At 33.3% G+C, this 26,248-nt stretch overlaps 1 protein-coding gene across 3 annotated transcripts in view; it reads right to left on the bottom strand.

Annotated features, from left to right (window-relative positions):
• Nucleotides 1-7,350: 7,350 nt before the first annotated feature.
• Klhl4 (kelch like family member 4) overlaps nt 7,351-26,248 on the bottom strand; it is a 97,517-nt gene continuing 78,619 nt past the window's right edge. For 2 of the 3 annotated variants that reach the window (XM_047535871.1, XM_047535873.1), the window contains exons 7-11: nt 22,065-22,289; nt 20,365-20,527; nt 18,208-18,420; nt 10,567-10,738; nt 7,351-8,899 (exon numbers count right to left, since the gene is read on the bottom strand). In XM_047535871.1, coding sequence (XP_047391827.1) covers nt 8,840-8,899; nt 10,567-10,738; nt 18,208-18,420; nt 20,365-20,527; nt 22,065-22,289 — 833 coding nt within the window. In that variant the 3' untranslated portion in view covers nt 7,351-8,839. The remainder of the gene's footprint in view (nt 8,900-10,566; nt 10,739-18,207; nt 18,421-20,364; nt 20,528-22,064; nt 22,290-26,248) is intronic. The other variant, XM_047535872.1, reaches the window with a different exon arrangement.

Below are 26,248 nucleotides of genomic sequence, written 5' to 3'. Positions count from 1 at the left end.
TATTTCCTGTCTTCTACTACATTTGGTATTGGTCTGCTCTTCTTTTTCTAGCGCTTAGAGCTGTAGTGTTAAGTCATTTATTTGTTGATTTCTACTTCTTTTTTTGAATGCGCCCCATGAAATAAATCTTCCTCTAAGTACTGCTTTCATAGTGTCCCAGAGATTTTGATATGATGTGTCTTTGTTCTCGTTTACTTCTAAGAATTTTTTTATTTCCCTCCTGATGTCTTCTGTTATCCATTCATCATATAATAGTGTATTATTCAATCTCCAGGTATTGGAGAAGTTTCTGTTTTTTATTCTGTCATTTATTTCTAATTTCAATCCATTATGATCTGATAGAGTACAAGGTAGTATCTCTATCTTCTTGTATTTGCTAACAGTAGCTTTGTGGCACAAAATATGGTCTATTTTAGAGAAGGATCCATGTGCTGCTGAGAAGAAAATGTATTCGTTCTTTGTTGGATGGTATATTCTATATATGTCCGTTAGGTCTAAATTGTTGATTGTGTTGTTGAGATCTATAGTTTCTTTATTCAATTTTTGTTTGGACGATCTATCCAGTAGTGAGAGAGGTGTGTTAAAATCGCCTAGTATTATTGTGTTGTGGTCTATTTGATTTCTGGAATTGAGAAGGATTTGTTTGACGTTTGTGGATGAGCCAATGTTCGGGGCATAGATATTTATGATTGTTATGTCTTGCTGATTTATGCTTCCCTTAAGCAGCTTGTAATGTCCTTCTTTATCCCTTCTGACTAGTTTTGGTTTGAAGTCCACATTATCTGAAATGAGGATGGATACTCCAGCTTTTTTGCTGTGTCCGTGTGCATGGTATGTTTTTCCCCATCCTTTCACCTTTAGTCTATGGGTGTCTCTTTCTATGAGATGAGTCTCTTGCAGGCAGCATATTGTTGGATTTTTCTTTTTAATCCAATCTGCCAGTCTGTGTCTTTTGATTGATGAATTCAGGCCATTAAAATTCAGGGTTATTATTGTGATATGATTTGTATTCCCAGTCAATTGACTCATATTTCTTTTTGACATGATTTGGTTTCTCCTTTATTTGGCTATTCCTTTAGGCTAGCGCCTCCTGTTGCTGATTTGCATCTTTGTTTTTCTTCTCTTCCTCATGGAATATTTTGCTGAGAATATTCTGTAATGCTGACTTTCTTTTTGTAAATTCCTTTAGCTTTTGTTTATCATGGAAGGATCTTATTTCATCGTCAAATTTGAAGGTAAGTTTTGCTGGGTATAAGATTCTTGGTTGGCATCCGTTTTCTTTCAGGGCTTGGTATATGTTATTCCAGTCCCTTGTAGCTTTTAGGGTCTGGATTGAAAAATCTGCTGATATTCTTATTGGTTTCCCTCTGAATGTAATTTGATTCTTTTCTCTCACGGCCTTTAAAATTCTGTCCTTATTTTGTATGTTAGGTATTTTCATAATAATGTGCCTTGGTGTGGGTCTGTTGTAATTTTGTATGTTTGGAGTTCTGTAAGCCTCTTGTACTTGGTTTTCCATTTCGTTCTTCAGATTTGGGAAATTTTCTGATATTATTTCATTGAATAGATTGTTCATTCCTTTGGTTTGTTTCTCTAAGCCTTCCTCAATCCCAATAATTCTTAAATTTGGCCTTTTCATGATATCCCATAATTCTTGTAGATTCTGTTCATGATTTCTTACCATCTTTTCTGTTTGGCCAACTTTGTTTCAAGATTAAATAATTTGTCTTCAATGTCTGAGGTTCTGTCTTCCAGATGTTCTATCCTATTGGTTATGCTTTCTATGGAGTTTTTAACTTGGTTTATTGTTTCCTTCATTTCAAGTATTTCAGTTTGTTTTTTTTTCAGTATCTCTAACTCTTTATTGAAATGATCTCTTGCTTCCCGTATTTGATCTTTTAACTGTTCATTGGTGCGATCATTTATTGCCTGCATTTGCTCTTTCTTCTCCTCCTTCAATGCCTGCATTTGCTCTTTCATCTCCTCATTAGCTTCCCTGATCGTTTTAATTACGTACATTCTGAACTCCCTTTCTCACATTTCTTCTGTTGTGCTGTCATTGGGTTTTATTGATGTAGTATCTAGGTTTGTTTGGGACATTTTCTTCCCTTGTTTTCTCTTATTGGTCAGCTGTCAGTGGGACCCTGAGATATTGCAGTTTTCCGCTATTGGCTTATAGTGCCCTGGTAGATTTCCAGTGTATCACCTCCCAGCCTTCAGTAGCCTGATGTCTTGGAGGAATCTGATAATGCAGTGCATCCGAAGAAAACTGCCCCTAGCCCCCTACTGGTTCCACGGTTTGGAGCTGGCTCTGTGCGGAAAGGCTCTCACTGGGTGCCTGCACCACGCAGCTGGCCGTGTGGGAGGAGCCCACTGCTGGAGTGTGGAAGGCTACCTTGGGAAGACTCTAGCTGCCCTGCCCGGCTCCGATAAGCCACCTCTATCTGGGCCTGCCACCCGGGCCGAGCTTTACCCAGTGGGCAGACTCACCTGTGGCTCTATTTCAGTCCGAGTCTCTCAATGCCTCCCCTTCTTAACTCCTGGGTTCTGGAGCAACTGGGGGTGCAGTCACCCTCTAGGCCGCCATCTTGGATCGCCCCGTGAAGAGAGCCTGCGGCCGGAGTGGGCAGAGCCGCCTGAAGAGTTCTCTGGCTGCCCTGCCCTGATCCCAGAGGCTGCTTGCGGATCGAAGCTCTCCGTTGGTTCGGGGGCTTGTGGCTGGTTCTATGTAGAAAGCTTCTCACTGGGCGGTCTGCTCTGAGAAGCTAGCCTTGAAAGGCACCCCTGTTCTTTATTTTCTGAGCACCTCTATTATGCTAGGTAATTTGTTAAAAGGTTCTAAAATAAGCAATATTATAGGACTAACAAGTCTTGGTCTTTGGTAAGTAATACTTGTGTTTCATTATTTCTCAGTTATCATCTCCAGATAATAAATCTCTAAGGAACTGCTATCATTTTCATGTTCTTTGGAGTCAAATGTGGCTCTGCCAATTAGTAGTTCTCTAGTCATTTAATATACCTGGCTTGCAGTTATCTCATTTGTAAAATGTGACTAAAATCAATCTCTCTAGTGATACCATGGGATTAAAATGAAGTAAAGCATGGAGATAATTTAATGTAATACTTAGAAAATAGTATGCATTTACTATAATTTAGCTGTCAGCTTGGTGTAGAAGGGATTTTCTGTACCATTTTCTGTGTATTTTATGATTTTCACCTTGGTCCAAACTCTGGACTACCCTAACATAATGATAGAAAAATTGCTATTCTAAGAAGCATCCAATGCAGGTGAATCCATCCTAGGTCTATTTTGTATGGAAGGCAGCTCAAATTAAGGATAAGGCACCATATTTAGGAAACTTGTATAGAGAAGGATCCATGAACAGTTAATGGTAGGGAACCTCAAGTAGCCCTAAACCTGTAAGATAAGGAAGAAATAGTTACTGAATTCAAATAAAGATATAGTTAAGAGAAAGGGATGCTTAGCAAAAGCTTTAGCCTTCTATAGAACACTCACAATGCCAAAATGTTATCATGGTAAGAAGAGAGCAAGGGAAATAAATATCCCAACTTAGTATCCATTGATTTACTTTTTAAAAACCAAACATGGCTTCTGACTTTATGAGTGCAACGTCATAAATATAACACATATTCAATTACTTACTTGTGATTTTGTAATTCATAACAAAACATCTTAGTTATTTTATTCCAGCAGAAATTAAAGGGTTAGCCCCACTCCTCTTTCTGAAAGTAATGCTACAAAATATTGAATTCTGACATCAGCATAATTCTGATAATTTTTCCATACTTATTTCCAGTCTTTGTGTATGAATCAGCCATTACTATGATGTTCATGTATACCCTTCCAGTTTATTGTTTTGTATTTTTACATACACATGTAATGATTTTTTAAAGTTTACAGAAATGAATCATATTATCTCAATCACTTTGAGAAACCATCTGTCTATCTGGGCCTTCCATGTACTACTATTCTGTCATGATATATACATAAATATAAAGTCCTCTTTATCTAATTGCCAACTTTTTGATTCATTCTATATGCTCTTTATCAGGAATACTGTTGTTCTGGCTATAAGACCACCCTGCAGGTCCTAGGTATATTTACACCTACTTAGGAGGCCAGGGAAATTCCTGGATACTTCCCATCCCACTTATGATCACAGGAAACTCAGAAGTGATTTCCAGCCCTTTTATACCTAGAAATACCACACAATTATTTCTATTTTACATCTATTTCTACATAGTGTTAAAGCTTGCTGCTATCCAAGTTTTTATTCGAGAAAATAAGGCATACATTCTTTCTGTTCTGGGAAACTTAGCAGGAGTTTTATTTACTTCTAGCACTTAGTCAAAGAAGATGGGGGCATGGGAAGAACTTGCCATGTCCAACACATACTCTTGTCTATCTTGCTTTGACAGCAGTCTTCTTCCCAAGGCACAGTCCCTCTAAGCCCATGGTATTTTTATGCATTTTTAGTAGGGAAGCATGAATATCTGCTTCTAACTTAATATATATTTCCATTAAAAGATTTTGTCATCTGTCTTATGCTTAGACCTTTCAAACTTTTAAGATTTTATTTTTATAACTTTTGAATGGCCTACAGTGGAAATGGTTATAGGATAAGAGTGAACTCTGAAGTAAAGAAAACCCCAGCTCACATGTCAATTCATGACACTAGTGCACAAATAGTAGTAAAAGTGTTTCCCTTCTAACAAAATTAGTGAGCAGTATAGACTTCTGAGTTAAAAAGTAAGGTTAGTGAGAAAGGGTGTCAATGTTTAGGGATCTGGGCTAAGATTTCCAGAACACCGAGAAAGAGAACATTCTTAGGGCTTACAATATAAGCACTGTGCAGTTTTTACTTTTTTATATTATTATTTTGGTATCAATTCATACACCACAATATTAATTAGTGATAACAGAAGTTCTGGTCATGAGAGCACACCCAATGTTATTTTAAAACAGGCCTGGCAAGATAAAACTAGATGGAGCTCTTTGAACTATATGCCTTCACAAATTTACTTACATTTGCCTCAGTTTTATCAAATCTGCATTAAAAGAATGAGGCTGAAAAAGAAGCAGTTAGGCTTGGAAATCTGACTTCACACCACGATCCTGGTCAGTCCAAAGCTGATTAACTTTTCCCAGTGAGAGAAGGTCTAGTTCAGTAGACACAGACATTTTTCTTCCTTTTAACTATAATCTTTCCAGTTGGTAGTGGTGGCATGTGCCTGAAATCTCAGTTACTCGAGAGGCTTAATGTCTCAGCAAGGGGGATATGATGTTAAGAAAATTTGTAACAAAGAGGAAAATTAATTAGAAAACCTGTCCCTTCCACCTCAGATGAATGTGGCAAGGAAAAGTTGGCAAATAATGATGAAAGCTGAGAAAACCTGTTTCATAGTCTTTTTATTTTCCTGGAATAAGATCACAGGGTCCAAGACTTGTTAGAGGACTTAAGAGAAAATCTAAAATCCCATGGGTTTTTGTTCTATATTACTCTGTGGATATAGGAAGAAAAAAACAATTTCTTCCTACTGTACTCTCACAACACAAAATGCTTCTGCTATCCTATGTTCTGCAGTGGACAAACCATCCATGTCTTTTAATCCAATTCAATTTTGACACCATCTCACAGTTGACAGCATCAACTCTCACAGTTGGAGGTCTCTGTTCCCAGTAGCATGCCTTCCCCCATTTTAGAAGTCAATTAAAAACCCTAGGTTGTTTCGCTTGTGTTTCTGATCCACTGGATATAAATTAGAGTTCCTATGAGTGTCTCCTCAAGTTCCATTAATTTTCTGTATGACTCACGGAACTCAGGGAAATTGTTAACTTACATTCCCTAGTTTATTATAAAGGATATGACAAAGGATACTAATGAATATCAGATGAAGAGTTAGAGAGGGTAAGGTATGGAAGAAGAGGTATATAACTCCTAGACCCTTTCAGAGCAAGCACCATCCAGGAACCTCCACATGATCAGAAGTCCACAAACATTCCCAAACCAGTCTTCAGGTTTTCTTTTTTTTTTTTTTTTTTTTGGTATGTGTGGAAGATTCATTATGAAGTTCTGATTGATTAAAGCATTGACCACTGGTGATAAACTGTAGACTCTCCTCGCTTCATAGTTGTTGGAGATGGAGCTAAAAAGTCTCAAACTTCTAAAGCTTTGGTCTTCCTGTGACAGGACCCATCATGAAGTTACCTAGAGGCTTCCAGCCATCAGTTAACTCATTACTATCCAAGAAGACAGTCATCACTCACACTTTGGAGATTCCAAAGATTTTATGAATAGTATGACAGTAAATGAAGACAAACACACCATATACTTCACAATATTACAACTGTAGAAGAAACTGCCTTTTAGTGTTCCCTCTACATCAAAACGAGGAAGCAGTCATATCTGAGTCTACTTGATGGATGGCATAGTTAGGCAAGGTATGAACAGAATTTAGTGCCCCAGCTGTGTGGTATATAAGGAATTTATAAGTTCCTGTATACGCCATAGAAATATAGAGATATTGATAATGGTGTTGTTCAGATGATATCCAGGGAATCCCAAACATGGTCATAGTGATTAAAGAAAAATCAAGAAGCAATATTTTCTAATTATAGTTTCTAAATGTGTCGACCCTTATATTTGTTGAAAGAATATATAAATTAGCAACTCCCTTTCCTATATTTGTTTGATTAAGCTACCAAATAAGGCATGGCAGCAAGTACCTTGTCCCTATTCCTCCTTTAACCAATTATGCTTGACTTATGCAAGTACAGTTATTTTTCAGTGCTCTGGGCCTCTGCAGCACGCCATTCCTTTTGCTCAAATCACTCAGATTTTAGAATCTCATTCTAGGCCTTAGTGGCCCAAAGGTGACTTTCAAATGCAGCTGTTTAGTGGTAGCCCTGGGTAACATGTGTATGTCTCCTACAAGTCATTGTATACTTAAACTGAAGCAGGCCCAACTAGACCATCAAGATGACATTCAATCTGTTTGCTTAACCAGGCATGACTCTAAACACAGTCTACATGTTATTGCCACATAACTGTTTCTGGAGCATCAGCAAACCAGGCTGTAATAGGTCTTTTGTTCTGTCCCTTATTCACTGGCCTCTTTTAACTTGATAGGACAAGTTGTGTGCTGTGAATAAATGTTTAACTTTACTTTTGTATTGCTTTGGATAAAATGTTAATTCAAAAGATCTGACACAACTGCATGCATGCTTTAAAGTTTCTTTATGTCTCCATCTTCCCCTTTAGAACTGGAAAAGTGTGCAGCCCTCAATTTAGAATTAGAGACAATGGCAAGTGTGAGAAACAAAGGAAGGGAATTTTACTTTTTTATTTAAACATTTCAGCTACTGTGGCAATATAACATCAAAAGAATATTTAGGACACATTGACATATTCTAAAGGCACACTCTTTATAACCAGAGGAAATATGTTTTATTTAAATTCAACTTGTCAAAGTACAAATATCTTTGTACAAATTATGTTGTTCATTTTAAAAATTAATAGGTAGTAGTACATTTTATAAGCATCTCTCTGGATTTTTATTTGCTGGTATCATAATCTAAAATACAAAGCCATTTTAAAAGAACTTATTGCAGAAATTCTAAAATTGAACATTTACCTGAAAAGTTACTTTCATGAAGAGGTTTTTCCACTACTTCTATTTATAGCTCTATATTTAAATGTAATAATTGGAAATAAGAATTTAAAGCTAAATACGACTCAAGTAGCTATTTTGGTTGTTCTATTTTAATTTGAAAAGTGTTTATTATACATTTATCCTTTTTCTATTGGATAAATATAATGTTAACAGAAAAGCATGTGTTGGAACAAAGAAGGTAGCTATAGAATGGGCTATGCATATGAAACATTTTGGTGTTCCCATGTGTTAATATTGAGTTAATATATTTTCAAATTTAATGCACTTAAAACTGTTCATTTTGAAACATGTTTAACTTAATAGGATGTGTTTACAGAGTTCACATAAATGTTTGAGAATAATGCTTTTCTTATAAGGGAGGCCCTGATACACTGAAGCTGAGGTCACGGTTTGTATCAATATGATAAATATTCACTGTTTTACTATGTAGATTATATATGTAACACCATAATAATATTTTACTGGTAACTAAATTAATACCACAGTATGTTAAGAACTATCAAATCTATATGTGTTTTCTCATAGACAGTTACTGAAGAAAATAAATAAGGTGAAAATTTTGGCATACTGCGATCAACATAACAAATTATAACAATGAACCATTTTTCAGACTTGATACAGTAAATGATTTAATTTGAAAAATGTGAGATATCATTTCCTTATTTGGGCATTGTTTGAATAAGACTACAGTGTCTTGCTGAAAATCATATTCTATATTTTAAGTTTCAGATATTCTCACATATTGTTATGTTTAAGATAATAGAGTACCTTTTTAAAAAATAGAATGTTTTTAACTTGTCAGCCTCTTAATTTGAAAATTATTAATGCTTTTATTACCTTCACACTTTGACCACTATCAATTTTCATTAAGTATTTTACCATTATATACTAAAGAGGCTAAACCTAGTCTGTTGGTTTTCTGTACATTATTAACTGTGACAACATATATTTCGCTTTGTCTACAATTCATGTTTAAAACTTGTTTTGGCTTCACAAATGAGAGCAATTTTAAGTACATATTAAAATGACAAAACAATTTTTCAGTTTGGTTATTAATACAAAAAAAACATATTACTTCCTTCTCCCTTCTTTCTACTCTGTTCCTTGCAGTTATCCATTTTCATTCTATTTGATAAAGATAGCTTTAGGGTAGCTTCACCACCACAACACATGCACCAGCTCTTCCAATGTTAACAGGCACCTCCTAAAATAAAAACACGAAAAGAAATAAGGTTTGAACTCTGTCTTTAGCACAACATAGAACGTTGGGACTGAGTAAGGTCCTTTATTATTTAGGTCCAATCTTCACCTTACAGAAAGATAAGAGAAACTGTAGCCCAGATAACAGTGTAGCATAGTGGAAATAATACAGATTTTAGAACGGCAAAGACCTGAGTTTGAGGATTAGGTGATCTTGGGTAAGTTTCACCTCTCTGGTAATTTTTATACTTGAAAAGTTGGTGAAAATAATACTAACTCTTCAATGTTTTTGAGGGTTTAATAAAATTATGAATGATAATTGTCATATATATTTGTAAATATACTCTCTGGTAATTCTTTCCCTTTGTGCATTATCACACAAGGTAACAGTGACAACCAGAAATAGAATAGGGTTCTCATAGCAACTTGTCTACAATCTTTGGAAAAGTCAATTACATAAGCTTAGTCAAACATTTTGATTATTGTATTTGACCTAACACATTGTTTGCTTCTTTTTTCTGATTGGTACCAAGCATTGCTAAAATAAAGAGTTACCTACATGGTAGGGTGTGAGACTCTGAAATTTTTAATGAATCGAATTTTTGGAGGAAAAAGATGATAACCCATTACCAGTTGTCATTATATTAACAAATATTTAATTAGAACACAACAAAATACAATGTAGCATGAAGTGAGTTTAATGCAAGATGAAGTTGAGTTAATATAAGATTTGCCAGTTTGAGTTGATGGTAGAGTTAATCATATGTAATATTTTATCAACCCATAATCTACTTGACAGAATATCAATATATATTTTGGAATAAATCTAGGGCTACCACTACCATAATGGTCTAAAGAATAACATTTTCCTTCACAATCTCCAAGATGTCCTTTCATTTTTCTTTTTTGCATCCTTGGAATTTGTTCTATTAGATCCTTGGCTCTTTGTTGGGGTTTAATTCTGGTCTCTTGCTGTGCACTAAATTTCTTGAATGACTGATGTTAGGAGTATTGCCATTTATGAAGTCTCTATGAGGAGAAGATTGAAGACTTTTCTCCTAGTCTTACCAAGGCAGACATTGATCATTGTTTCTCAACTTATAATTCATACGTAAAATGTTAGCCAGAGTGAAGCTCTTGAATTGTTCCATCTCATTCACTGCCTTACTTTCTTTTTTTTCCCCTGATACCAGGCATTGAACCCAGGGGTGCTTAACCACTGAGCCACATCCCTAGCTCTTTTTTATATCTTATTTAGAGACACAGTCTTACTAAGCTGCTAAGGGCCTCACTGAATTGCTGAGACTGGCTTCAAACTTATGATCCTCCTGCTTCAGGCTCCAGAGCCACTGGGATTAGAGGCATGTACCACCACTCCCAGTTGATCCACTTCCTATCTGTGAAAGTAATGCTTCGATTGAATCAAGAGATTAACTTTTTCTCTTTTATATTAGTGCTGCTGGACCCTAGTAATGATCAGCTAAATTGACTAGTAATTCTCTAAATCAACTATAAGTTCTCTAAGACATAGATAAAACACACATTATCGATCTAACTAAGAGGTCTGGTTAGGTCCTAGAGAGAAAGAGAATAAAATCAATTCCAAAAATACATTTTAAAATCATTCATTAAAATAGAAACATACAAATTTGAATATTTTTATGAGAGTACCTCTGTCCATTCATTTTTCTGAGCATCATATGACTCGACAGTGTTCAAATAAGTGTGTCCATCATATCCTCCAACCACATACAGTTTGTCTCCAAGGGGACAGACAGCAACAGCATCTCGAGGAACACTCAAAGGCGCCACTGTTGACCATGAATCATTTTTTGGATCATATCTTAAGAGATTCAGGAAGACAATTCAGAGAGAAAATTCAATATTGTTAAAATGTAAAATAATGGGTATTAATAAAATGTATGTTTATCTAAAACACAAAATTTAAAACACATTATAAAAATCAAGTGTAAGGTGGCTAATAGTGTTAAGGAAACATACATGACAGAATTCTCTTCAGCCACCAGAGGTCTCTCAAAGCACATCAAAGAAGTGTTTCCTAAATACCATGAATTTATTCTGTACTCAGATTATCATTGAAGAAAATTCACATGTTGGAATCCTAGCATTATATAAAAATCGTCCCCTCTCTCATTTAGCGTTCTGGTTGAGGAGATATCTACTTTAATGTTCTTGAAAATTATTCTTGAGAGGTTTGATTACATGAGAGTTCACATTTCTAAGTAAACCTTAAAATAATTTTTTTTAAATTTTAGTTTTGCTGAATAAAATGTAGTACCTTGCTTTTAATATTCTTTACAGTTAGAATGAATACAATTTTACATTTTTTTCCCTTTGGAGGGTACTTATTCAAATATACAGGACTCTAGGAGCTTTTTTTGTGTGTTTGCATTTTAGTCTAAGTTAACTCCTATCTCCAAACATTTTCAGTGTGCAGAGTAAAAGAGAATTCAGTAAGTAATATTAATTAAAATACTCTCTAGGAATTTCTTCTTAAACTTTGAAGTCTGTTTAAAATATATACAACATTGAGATTGAAAGGGGGAAAATTACAAAAATTCATGAAACTATACATGATTTTATATTGACCTAGTTATAAAGGTCCAATGAAAAATTTATTTTTAGAAATAAATTTTCTTTTATCACCTACTAATGTAATTGTATTTATATATTCATATTGCTTCCTCTAATTTTTCTTTTAATCTCTATCTATCCTTATTTTGGGGGTACAGGGGATTGCTCAACCATTGAGTTAGATCCCCAGACCTTTATATGTTTTATGTTTTCAATTTAATTTTTATTTATTTGTTCTTTTTAGTAGACAAGAGAATGTATTGTGGCACATTATGCATACATAGAGCATAACTTATTCTATTTAGGATCAGACTCTTGTGATTGTACATGATGTGGAATTACCCTGGTCCTGTATTCAAATATAAGCCTAGGAAAGTTATGATCAATTAATTCCACTGTCTTTCCTATTCCCCTCTCCCTCCCTTCCCTATGTTTCACTTTGTCTAATCCAATGGATTTCTATTATCCCCCTCCCCAACCTCCCTTGTTTTGGGTTAGTATCCACAAGTCAGAAAGAATATTTAGCCTTTGGTTATTGAGGATTGGCTGATTTCACTTAGCATAATATTCTCCAATTCCACACATTTACTAGCAAATGCCATAATTTCATTCTTCTTTATGGTTGAGAAGAATTCCATTGTGTATATATGCACCACATTCTCTTCATCCATTCATCTGTTGAGGGGCACCAAGGTAGTTTCCATAACTTGGCTACTGTGAATTGAACTGCTATAAACATCAATGTGGCTGCGTCACTGTGTATGCTGTTTTTAAGTCCTTTGGGTATAGACAAGAGTGGGATAACTGGGTCAAATGTGGTTCCTTTCCAAGTTTTCTGAGGAATCTCCATATTAATTTCCACAGTGATTGTACCAATTTCCAGTCCCACCAGCAATGTACGAGTGAACCTTTTCCCCCACATCCTCACCAGTATTTATTGTTACTTATATTCTTAACAATTGCCATTCTGACAGGAGTGCTCAACCACTGAGTTATATCCTCTACCCTTTTTATTTTTATTTTTTTATGTTTTGAGACAGGGTCTTTCCAAGTTGCTTAGGACTTCACTAATTTACTGAGTCTGGCTTTGAACTTGAGATCCTCCTGCCTAACCTGTGGAGTCACTGGGATTATAGATGTGTACTACCATGTCCTGCAGCTTTAATTATCTTCTAAATCATCTGATCTCAACTTCTATCTGAATTTGATCTCATATCCAAGAATATTTTAATACTATTAGAAAACAATAAGTAACTAAAACAACTTCAATACCCATTAAATTTTATTGTCATGTAGTATATCAACTTGAATTCTGATATAAGATGACCCACAACCAGAATACTCATAGGTATTTGCTCTAGCTAAGTGGATCTTCAAAACGCCAGTTATTTTTAATTGAGGCTGCATTCATTAACACTTAGTGTAAAAAACATGTAGGAATGGTGAACCAGACCTCACTGAAGGAATTCCTTACAGATTTGCATCCAACAATCCAAGACGTTTATGCATGTTTATTATTAATAACTCAAATCTAAGTTGTTAATATTATATGGATATTGCTTAATACACATTTCAACATAGTTTTTAAGCACTCATAAAATTGTAAAATAGCAATCATTTTCATGAATTCATTTGTACTTTGGATTAATGTTTTCTGTAATATTGTACTAATGTTATGTTTATATTATAGATGTTTTAGTGTTGTGCACAATCAAGTATCTCATAAAAAGGCTACAGAGGGTTGGAGTTGTGCTTCTGTGATAGAGCACTTGCCTAGAACATGTGAGGCACTGAGTTCGATTCTCAGTACCACATAAAAATAAATATAGTTATTGTGTCCATCTAAAACTAAAAAAAAAATTTAAAAAGTCTATAGGTACATAGTTCTTAGGTACAGATCCATAAATACTTTACATAAGAGTATAACTCAATTCTTAGGTACAGTTAAAATAAAACCTATACATATATATCACATGATAAGTACATGTTTTTGATATATACACACACACACACACATACGTGTATGCACACACATTTTCCAACAGGCATAAATTGTGAATTGTGGATATATTTAACTCTTCGATGTCTAAAGAAGCCATCAATAAATTATCTAGGTAATTTGTAATTTCAGTGGAATCTACACTTATTTCAATTTCTTTCAATGTACTTTTAACAACTCAATCTGCTACATATTTTGGGTATTTCAAAAAGGAAACCAAGATTCCTTTTATCTACACACACAATCTTTAAAATATGGTGGAATTCTGTATGAATAAAGTATTGACTTGAAGTTTAATTCTTCAAACGTCCTAATGCACTATAACAAATCTGATTTTACACCAAAATGGAAAGTCAAATATGACTGGTTTCATACTTTTACAAACTCCACATGTATAAAAAAAATTCTTCTGCTATTTAACAGGAGAGGACCTCAGTTTCCACATTTGTAAAGTGATAGTGATGCACTACATCTTAAAAGGTCTTTTCCACTTAAAACTACAATAATTCCAGTACTGTGCTGCTAGACATAAACAATGAACACAGACGTAAGCCTCATCTCTAAATATAAAGAAAACTCAATGTGACATTTTTGTAATTTTTAATCTTGTCAATGTAGTATCATTAGAGAGTGATGTCAGTAAGCTGGTAGACTCAGAAGCTCTATCTATCTATCTATCTATCTATCTATCTATCTATCTAATCATCTGTCTTCCCCGATCCACCCAAAAATAGCAGAACATGTTTTTTTCAAGTGACTAGTGAATATCATCCAGTATAAAGTACATTTTATGCCACAAAGTAAGCACTTATAAATCAAAAACATTGAAAACATCCAAGATAGTCTTTGCTGATCACAAAGAAAATAAACTAGAAATGCAAAAATGAAACTTAAAAATCGATAAACCTGTGGAATTAAAGAATATACATTGAGCAGTGTGTCAAACCAAGTCACAAGAGCTAGGTGTGATGGTGCACACCCGTAATCCCTATAGCTGGGACATTATGGCATGAAGATGGCAAGTTTAAAACCAGCTTCAGCAATTTAGCAAGGCCCTAAGCAACTTAGTGAGACTCTGTCTCAAAATAAACAATAAAAAAGACTGGAGATGTGGCTCAGTGGTAAATCACTACTGGGTTCAATCCCTACTACCAAAAAGCAAAAAAGTAATCACAAGGAGAATTATAAAATACTTTAATAGAAATGAAAAGGAAAACATGATATACCAAATCATGTATGAGGCAGAGAAAACAGTGCTATGTGGAAAATTTATAAATGATGAAAATGCTGTATTAAAAATGAATTTTGCAAATCAACAAACTTTACATTTAAAACCTAGAAATGGTGAGCAAACTAAACCCAAAGTACAGAAGTAAGGAAATAATAGAGACAATGGAGAAAATAAAGAAAATTACTAAATAAATGAAACCAAACGTTGGTTCTTTTTGAAATTATTTTTCATTTTGGCCCTGGGGTAGAACCCAGGGGCATGTTACCACTGGTATCCATCCTCAGTCCTTTTTATTTATTTTTTAAATTTGAGACAGTGTCTTGCTAATTTGCTAAGGCTGGACTTGAACTTGAAATCCTCCTGCCTCTTCCTCCTGAGTAGATGTATGCCACCATACTTGGCAAGTGTTGGTTCTTTGAAATGATAAAAATGTTTATAAATTTTAAAGTTTTTATGATAAGCAAATAGAGAAAAACAAATCACTAGAATAAGTGAAAGAAGAGGCATTGATACTAATCTTACAGAGGAAATAAATTATAAGAAATTACTATGAATGTTTTTACTCCAACAATTTGAATAAACTAGATGAAATGGGTGAATTCCTAGAAAAACACAACCCACTGAGACTGCACTATGAAGAAGTAGAAAATGTGAGTAGATTTATAACATAAAATGAGACTCAGTAATCAAATATTTTTCAACAAAGAAATCTCTAGGACTATATTGCTTTCCTAAAATTTAAAGGAAGTTAACATTAATCCTCAAATGCTCCAAAAATACCCTACAAGGAAAGAAAACTACACAATAATATCTAAAATGAATATTGATGTAAAATTTTCAACATGATACTAGGAAACCAAATTATACAACCTATTAAAATGACTATAACTGTAATCAAGTGGAATTTATTTCTGGACTTCAGGATATTTTAATATACAAAAAACTACCAGTATAATGCACATCATTAACGGAATGTAGGAAAATAAATACATGATCATCTCAACTGATATAGAAAAAAGTATGGGTCAAAATAAACCACATTTTCATGATAACAATACTCAAAAAAAAAAACAGAAGTAAAAGAAATCTACCTCAATATAATAAAAACTATATATGGAAACCCATAGCTAGTATTATTGTATTTAATGATGAAATAAATTTCTTATGTGATCAGGAACAAGAAAGTGTGCTCACTTTCAATAGTTCTATTGAACACATTAATGGGAATTATAGCCAAAGCACTAAAGGCAAAAAAGAAGAAATTAAAGGCATCCAAACTGGAAAATAATAAATCAAATAAATTACTAATGAATGACAAGATACCTCTTGTTTATGGATTGGAGGAGTTAATATTGTTTAAGATGCCAAACTAAACAACTTGATCTACAAATCAATTACAGTCCCTTAAAAAACCTGAATGACATTTTTTTGCAGAAATATAAAATGCATCATAACTCCACATGGGATACCAAGGGATTCATAATAACTGAAAGAACAAATTTGGAAGTCAGACACATTAAAATTTCAAAACTCACTGTAAAGTTACACTGATGCAAACAGTGTGGTATTGTTATAAATACATAAAAGACCAGTTGAACAGATTGGAGACCCCAGAAACAAATCCTCACTTTCATAGTCAAATAATTTTGGGTAAAGGTGCCAAGACCATCCATTAAGGAAGGGGAGACATTTCAGCAAATGGGAAAACAGGATATCTGCATGTGAAAAATAAAGTTGGGTCTCTACTCTGCACATGAAAATTAGCTCAAATGGATCAAAGACCTGAATGTAAGAGCTAAAACTATAATATTCTAAGAAGTAAACATAAATGAAAAATTTACTGATATTGGATTTGGCAATAATTCTTAGATATTGCACCAAAATATAGTTTAAAAGAATAAAAATAGATAAATAGGATATCATCAAAATTAAAAATGTTTTGCATCATGTGACATTGTCAACATGGTGAAAAGGAAACCAATACAATGGAGAAATTATTTGAAAATCACATATCAGACAAGAGATTAATTTCCACAATATGTATAGAATTCTTTTCTCTGAATAACAAAAAATAAACATCCTTACTTTTAAAATGTGCAAAGGATTTAAATAGACATTAGTCTGAAAAAGATATCCAAAAGTCTAATAGCATCTGACAAGATGCTTAACATATAATCCTTAGGAAAACAGTATCACAACCACAATGAGATGGTACTTCACACCCACTGGGATGGCCATTGGTTAATAAATAAACATAAAACAAAAATGTTGGCAAGAATATGCATGAATCAGATCCTTTTTACTTATTGATGATAATAAAATATTTTAAATTGCCACAGATCAGATAATCTCTGAGAGAAACTATCAGATATAATACCTATGATTCAATATTAATGTTTTCCAGAAGTAAAATATTAGTCTTCTTCCTTAAGTCTTTTCTTCCTGTAGTCCATCCTTTAATACCATTATTGGATAAATTTCATCCAAACTGCTTTCTTCATGATACTCCAATTCCCTCACATTTAAATGTTCCTTTGTCTACAAGATCAAGTCCCAAAATATCTACTTTGTTATTTTAGGTCATTTGACAATATGATATGAGCAAATTGTCTTTTCAAATTATATTTCAACCCCAAGTGTCTGCTCTCTTTTACAAAGCTTTCTCCTTTTACCTCCTTGGTTTTAGTTGTGACTTTTTCTAGACCAGAAAGTCCCACCTACTTTTATAGAAGTAGGAAGTACAACTTTTTTAAACAACATACTACACCATTCACCCAATAAATGTCTCCCACTCAAAGAATTTACCTTTGGGAAAGGACGTACTTATTGAAATAGAGTCCTCATTCAGAAAACTATTAACACCTTTCCATAGGAGTTTTCCCTGTATATTTTGTGGAATTAAAGTCTTTATCCTTTTGAGGATTATTTTAGAAACTCTAAACTTAATTTCACTTGATTCTAATAAATGGATAGACTGATGTAGCTTAGGATAAAGTTTCCTTATTCTTTCATCACTTTTGTCTCTATTTTGTGTGATTACCAACCAGAAAGATATATTTTTAGTTTTACGCTGACTACAAAATACTAAGGAGAATTTCTCCAAAATAGTTTGAGTGTAAGAGTAAGTAGAAGCCAAGGTCAGTGGCACATGTCTGCAGTTCGGGAGGCTGAGGCAGGAGGATCATGAGTTCAAAGCCAGCCTCAGCAATTTAGTGAGGCCCTAAGCAACTTAGTGAGACTCTGTCTCTAAAATAAAATATAAAAAAAAGGGTTGGGGATATGACTCAATAGTTAAACACCCTGGGTTCAATCCCCAGTACCAAAAGGAAATAAAAAGAGTAAGTAGACAATTTTAGAAAGAATTAATCAAATGAAAAGATTAACACTTATTTGGAAGATTACTTTTTCATACTTTAAAAATCTTTCTCATTTCTGAAACAATGAATAACCAAATGATTGCATACAAAAATAAGTAGAAACAATTTACCGTTCCACACAGTCAGAAAGCCTGGAGCAATGGTTAGAAGCAGGGGCATCATGACCACCTACAACATATAAGAATCCATTGTATGTTGCAACTCCCACACCTCCACGTCTTTTAGACATTGGAGCACAGAGACTCCACTTGTTAGTGTGTGGGTCAAAATATTCCATTGATTTGAGGCAGGAACTTCCATCACGTCCACCAATAGCATATAACCTGGAAGAAATATAATTGTACACACACATATACATATGTGTATATATATGTGTGTGTGTGTGTGTGTGTGTGTGTGTGTGTGTACACACACACAAATGCATGCATAGAAATGAAAGTGAAAGAACCTCACAAAAAGCAACTCAATTTTCTGACATTTCTGATTTTCTGTTGTACTCCCTAATTATTTTGTAACATAGTTTGTGAATGGACAATTATCTGGGGCAACTGTTAAGGTCTATCTACCCCAATCCTTTTTCCTTCATGATTTTCATCAGAATAACTTCAACAAATAGATAAATGAACCCACAGGAAATTAACAGAAAAAGGAGGGAGATACCAAAAATGTTGGGAAAATGGTTCCAAAGACCAACCTCAGCAAACTTACAATTTTAGTTAGGTTCAATCACCTAGCATCAGAATCCCTGACATGAAGCACTTTATTTAGGATAAAAATATTTACTACTAAGAGGAAATTAAATTAATAACTAACCAAGGGGATATGAGAGAACACAGGAGCTGGAATTTTTCTAGCTTATAAAAGAAATAGACTATGATATTTCACCCATTAACTTTAAAATGCCAATTCTTTTGATGGGCAGTGTTTTTAATCTAATATAAATTTAATCTTATAATAATTAAGATAATAAACAGTTATTGAACCATATGTCTATAAATACCCTTCATGATGATTGTGAACAATAGCAACTCATTGAAACAAAATTAAATGAGTCAAAGTTAATGATTTCAACCTGTTCTCTGTAGAAGATCATATTACTGAATCACCTGACATCATTTGGGTAAGACCAGAGATATTTGAGATGTAATTTAAGATGTAACCATTGTAAATATGAATCTCCTCTTACCTATAAAAATGTCCTATGTCTTCCTGTGCAATATTTAAAAATTAATTTGTGCTGAAATTTCTATTGAAATCATTTATATGATAAGGTATTGGCTTTATGCATAGTCACTACAGACAGACAAGGCTGTCTCCTGCCACTGATTCACCCTATTGTCTGACATTCTTACCATGCAAGCCCCTTCTATATGTTTATCATTGTCTCCAAATGTCCCATCTCGAAAAGCCTATAACTATCTGGTAACAATCCAAACACTTGAAAACCTTTAACATCAACAGTTTTAGTATTGGTTTGCTCTCGTAGGGAAGTAATCAAGAAGAGGCAAATATTGAGGATGAGTGAGACTAGGTCGGATTCTACAGTTGGGAACCCTGAACACTCAGGAGAGCAATTGTAGAACCAAGAAACCCAAAACCAAACAAAACAACAACAACAAAAACAAAAAAAACTCACCTTTTTCAAACACAAGCAGCCAAAATTTTGATTAAAAAAAGAGTACATATTAGGGCTGGAGTTGTAGCTCAGGGGTAGAGCATTTGCCGGCACCTATGAGGCACTGGGTTTGATTCTCAGCACCACATAAAAATAAATAAATAAAATAAAGGTATTGTGTCCATCTACAACTAAAAATATTTTTAAAAGAGTAAATATTAATATAAAAAGCAGTAGCTTAAGGGTAAAATTAAACGTGGTTGCCACAAGAGTGAGTCTCAGATTTATGTGCATACACCTCTACTGAGTATCTTGATTAAATACATTCTGACGCAGGAAGTCTTTGTTTGGGATAGGACTCAGCACTTCTAAATAGACTTCAATGAATGCTGATGTTGCTTGTCCCAGGACCACACTCTGAGTAGCAAGGGTCACAGAATATTTTTATCACATATCTATTTTAGACAAGTACTTTCATTTTAATGAATGGAGAGTTACATTCTTCTTTCCCACCTCTTTAATTATAAAATGCTTTTATAATTAATAATAAACATACCCTTATTACTTGGAATGCTTATTAATTGATGGATCACGTTTGTGAAGTTCTGTACCACATGACCTGGGAACAAAGACAATGTATATCTGAACTTACTTGTTGTTTAATGCAACAACACCAACTGTGCTTCTAGGAGTAGACATACTGGCCACATAATTCCACTGGCGTCCCTCAGGATCCCATCTTTCTACAGTATTTAGGTAACTCCATCCATCATGACCACCTACAGCATACATTGGTCCTTCGAGTGTGGCTACACCTACAGGATAAAAATAGTGTTAGGATTCAACTAGTTATGTCATTCACAATATGCACTGTTTCATTTCACAAGCAACCTACTGCTCAAAAATTGGTATACTTCTCAAATGGTTTTGCCTCCATAGAAATAATTTACTCAATTTGATCCAATGCTAAATATAGTCTTCTAATACTAGAAAATGTTTTTTCATAGCTACTATATCATAGAAGGGTATCATTGATACTGAAGTCAAAGACGTCATGGAATGCACCTCTCCAGGTACGTAATAAAAATGGGAAACTACTTTCTTTCTGGCATAGCTTCAATTTTTTTTTAATGCAAGTGGTAGATAAAATATTCAATCTTAGATAAACCTGGAATTGTAGGCTGAATATAGCATGTCTTTTTAACTCTTGTTACTTAATATAGAGATAAAAGAGTCCTGTGAGATAATTAACCAGACACTGAGTTTTAAGGTCTAGTTAGTCATTTGTTCTCTTATGTTCTCTATTAACAGTCTCTTTCTGCTTCCTGTTTTAGAGAAATCACATCACTGACTTTTTCTCCACTTTATTCACCATCCCAATCCAACTTTCAGTGGCATATCTTCATCTTCTTTCCCACCTCTTTAATAACCCAGATTGGATTGAAAACAAACTTCCTCTGATTTCTTCTCTATAGGACATGCTTTCTTAGCTGTATCATGTAACATAACTGATCTCAATAATTATATAGTGCATATTTGACAGAAACAATATATCAGGGTAATTGGTAAGGGGGATACCAGTCCTGGGTCTGCCACTTTTTAGCTATAAAATGTCCATTATTTAAAAAGTCAATTCTTGTGTTTTTAACCAACACTATGACATTGCAAACATATGGAACCTAGTATGAAGAAAGATATACCCTGACAGATATTCAGGAGAAAAAATATTTCCTACTATTCCATGAGTCCCTCCTCCATTAATCTTAAACTTCTTGGAAGCTTCTGGGTTATGTGAATGTTAAAACTATTCTCAATCACAATGTTTTTCTCAAACAACTTTACCTTGGACTTGCATCCTAAGAGTTTTGGAGAAATATAGATTTGATTCTTGTGAGAAGAGACATAATTCATCTAACTAGAAACAATATCTCTCTATCATCAAATGCTCTCCTCTTTAAATATAGCTCAGGAGAATACTTCCTACTGTAATTTTATGTTCCCCAATAATATAACCTCTAAAGTTGCAATGTTTGCTAAAATATAATCCTCTTTAAAAAATGGTAGAGACAGGATTAACAAGTATGTAATCTATTACATGTAGAGTTTCATTAGTTTTTACTATCTGCTTAAGCTTTTCAACATTTAGAATAATTTTGACCTAGAGTTGACCAAATTCCAATAATGTGCAAGGATGGTTAATTTTTAAAAATATTTATTATACATTCTTTTTTTTTTCTGTGGCTGGAGATCAAACTCAGGGCCTTGTGCTTGCGAGGCAAGCACACTACCAGCTGAGCTATCTCCCCAGCCCTATTATACATTCTTTATAAATTATTCAGCGTTAATTCTTACCTAAGCCATGACGGTGAGTTGACATGGGAGGCATGACAATCCAGATTTTGGCAACAGGATTAAAACATTCTACAGTATTCAAAGTTTTTAGACCATCTCTTCCTCCCACAACATAAAGTTTATTATCAATAACTGCAACGCCAAACTGAAGCCTACGGCCACTCATGGTGCCAATATGTAGCCAATTGTTGGTCCTGAGGTCAAACTTTTCAATTGTAGTGGTACCTGTTAAAGGGATGTTTAAGAATGATAAACTCACTTATACTAAAAATTTAATTTGGCATCATTCACATTATATTTTTATACCCACAACTTATATAGCACAGTATCAGTGATTGCAGGCTATATTGCCTTAGGTAGTCCAGATGAAACTACATCATGAGAGATAAAGCAAAGGGTAAAATATTTACTTATCACTTTTGGATCAAAATAGAAGAGTAGGAATAAAATAACATATGTGGTACATACCATAATAATGTCTCCTTTGGAAATGTTAGGCTACCAGTAGGTTTTACTAATTATATTTTATAACAAAAATAAATACCTTGGATTCTATTATTCAACATTTACTCACCTTTTACAGTTTTAATTACTTATGAGCATTGGGTATGTTAATTTCTGCTCTTTTGTTCAGGCTGTGGGATGTGTGTGTGTATGTGTATGTGTTTAAAAGACAAATGACTAAAAAACAAGGAACTGATACACACAATGTTTCATGATAGTATCACAAAGAATTATGGTTAAGAATACAGAATTCTGAGGTGTTACTTTAGGTCTTAATAAAATTTCATTTTCAACTCTATTACTAAACAATTTTTAATGTTTATGGCCATGGGAAAGTATCACTACTATCATAATAAAGTGTCATTTCTGCAGGCAACTCTTGATTACTATTCATTCATAATAGCTGCTGATATAGTTAAAGCAGATTTTGCACAAAAGAGAGGTTTCTCTCACTAGTAACTATGATGGAAAATGATAGAATTATTAGTCACATCAGTAGTGTTCCTATGATATTATGTGAAAGGTTTAGGAATCTTCATACCAATTACACAAAACCAACAACAGTTATATGAAAAATCTTCTCTAGTTGTTCCTTTACTGAGACATTTATGGAGAAAATGTAATCCATCAGTTATAAAAATAAAGTTAATATCTGAGATTTATTCAATGGCAGTTATAAGGATATGGTATGGGGTCACATCAAATCAAAATTTGATCAGAGTGCATATTAGATCTTTTGTTAATTCTGAAAGTTGTCTTGGGTTACATTTGTCTTGGAGTAGATTATCATTTCTGCACTAAACATTCAAATGACACTGTTCAAACTTGAACATCTACAAACACATCTATTTTCACTCTTGTTGCTTTTAACTAGTTTTCTCTAAAAATTTTCACAGGATTACATTTCCTTATTCCAATTTTCCAAAATCTTTCTCCATATATGTATATGTATATGTATATATATGTGTATATATGTATACACATACATATATACATTTGTATATAAATGTAATAAATGTATTTATTTAATACATTTAATGTATATGTATGTATACACTTAATAAATGTATAAATGTATACATACATATAAACTTTTTACTTCTTCTTTCAGTAGTTGAATTTATAAACTAGCCAATTTAGAGTATTGTGACATAAAAGTTAGGCTGCATTAATTATTGATATCATGGCGATATAAATGTTGAGATAATTGGGCAGGAAACTGTACAAAACTACATTAATTATCTATATACAGAAGGTTTACAATAAAAGTTAGAGAAATTTGCCTTATGCCAGGTTAATATTTCCAGGAATTAGATTAATTTTAAGAGATAAGATTATCTCTCACCTCTCTATTGCCATCGTGAATGTTTATGAACCACTAGTTGGTATCTTGAATTCTGGAGAATTCCCTATTCTCTTTGCCCATAGGTACCAATGTTCCAACTAATCAAGATGTAAATTCTCTAACTAGTTTATTATGACAGCTCCACATTTAAAGGAAAAAAATCATAAATTGTATTTTGGGCTGATATTTTGTAATTTTTCTGTGGAAATCAAACTTTGGCTGAGAATGTTACAATTATTGTTTCTCAAATCATTTTGAAGCTTGTGCTCAACTGTCAATTATAATTTTTGAAGAGTGAAAAAATTCCATTAAACTTCGTAATACTGGTGGGAACACTATAGTTCCTGCAGTTGTGAATATATATGAATTAGTGATTTCCTTTATTTTTAAAATGCACTAAAAGTGACTATAATCATGTTTCTTTTGTCCTCTGTGGTATTGTCTCCCAGAATTCATTTTTTCAATGAATAAATCATTACTGAATAATTTGTACAATATATTCAAAGTTTATCATTGGAACATTTTAAAATTTCAACCTTGATCATACTTAGAACTTTCTGATTATTCTTTCAGTTACATTCTAAAGTTATTGTTAACCCTATTCATTTGTGTGGTATCTATATTTAGCAATTAATTCTGAGTTTATTGCATGAGTCAGAGAGGAAATTAAAAACAAAGGAAGTACTGTATTTAATAGACATCAAAAGGTGAAAGTTCCAAAAGTATCTTTAAAAAATAACTGAAATAACACACAATAAGAGCTCTAAGTATAGACATTATTGTAGTTTTATGAAAAAATGTCAATTGACATATTTTTAGATATAATATTGATTTATATAAATAAATTTGCACTTTAACGTTCTTTGTTATATTTCTTTCTGTTTTCTTTCTTTTCCCCACTTTTTATTATCATTCTTAAGTACTTGCCCTTGTTTTCCAACAGAATCTAAGGCATTTAAGAAAGAGGGTATTTTTCTGATGTTCTTCCTTCTAGAATAGTGGTAGCATAAAAAGCAGCACATGGAATTTGAGTCAGAACTCTATTTCTAGTCTTTCTATATGTTTGCCCTTGGGCTGGTGACCTAATATTAATAAGTGCAAAGTAGAAGTAATAAAACCTCTCTCATAGTATTACTGTGAGGATTGGAAATGATATTTGAAAAATGTAAATCTATTGGGGGCTCAAAAGTTGGAATTTTAAGTAATTCTTCTAGCAGTCTGCAATATCCCATAGAGATATTTATAGTATCTCCACATAATAGGAACTCAAACTGTCTCAAAATGATTGCCTTTACCTTCCATAACAAACTTGAGTAAAAGAAACCAGGGATTGAAGGCTCCCATTTTACTTATTTTATGAAATTGAGTAGTTAAAATGATAATTGAACTAAAAATAATCTAAGAACGAACTAAGAGAGGGAACACAGAAAGCAAAAAAACCCTGCAATAAAGAGATGGAGACTATGAACTAAATAGAGACTAAGAACTAAATAGAAATACTGAAAATGAAAGAATAAATCAAATTAAAAATTTGTTTGAAAGTATAACCAATAGATTAGACCATGTACAAAACAGATTTTCAGGCATCAAAGAAAGAATATAATCTTGGAAGAGTAAATGATAAACAAAAGATGATAACTGACCATGGCCAAAATATACAAGAAAAAATGAGATAACATTAAGAAACCAAATCTTAGAATTTTTGACTTAGAAAAGCTAGTGAGATATATACTGAGAGAATTTACAATGTTTTCAGTGAAATAATGTCAGAATATTTTTCAAACCTTGGGACTGAGATGGAAATCAAATATGTGAACCATTTAGAACCCCAAATACTTAAGAAATGATTCTTTTCAAGACACATTAAGATATTTATTATACAGAAAAAGAATAATTTTAAAATCCACAAGAGAAAAATGGCAGGTCACATTTAGAGGTAAATATAAATTACTTTTCATCTTTTAGTTAGGTCTTTTAAAGCCATGAGGAACTGGAATAGTATAAACCAAGTCCTGAGAGGTAATGATTGTCAACAAAAATTGCTATATTAAGCAAAGCTAACCTTCAGAATTGAAAATGAGAAAAAAACCTCTAATATAGGCAGAAAATAAAATAATTCATGGCAACAGAGTCAGTACTATTCCAAATATTTAATGAAATATTACATGTAGATGTAATTTAAAAATGTCAGAGCCAGCAAATGGATGAATATTACAAGCATAGTCAAATAAAATAATCAAGTGTGAATTAAACATTAGAAGTAAACTTTAGTAGAATGAAATGGTAATCATCTCTCTATAATAACATTGAATGAAAATGCTCTCAACTCTCCAAT

Source organism: Sciurus carolinensis, chromosome X (genome assembly GCF_902686445.1).
Source record: "Sciurus carolinensis chromosome X, mSciCar1.2, whole genome shotgun sequence".
Taxonomy (NCBI): domain Eukaryota; kingdom Metazoa; phylum Chordata; class Mammalia; order Rodentia; family Sciuridae; genus Sciurus; species Sciurus carolinensis.
This window is presented reverse-complemented; position numbering and strand designations above follow the sequence as displayed.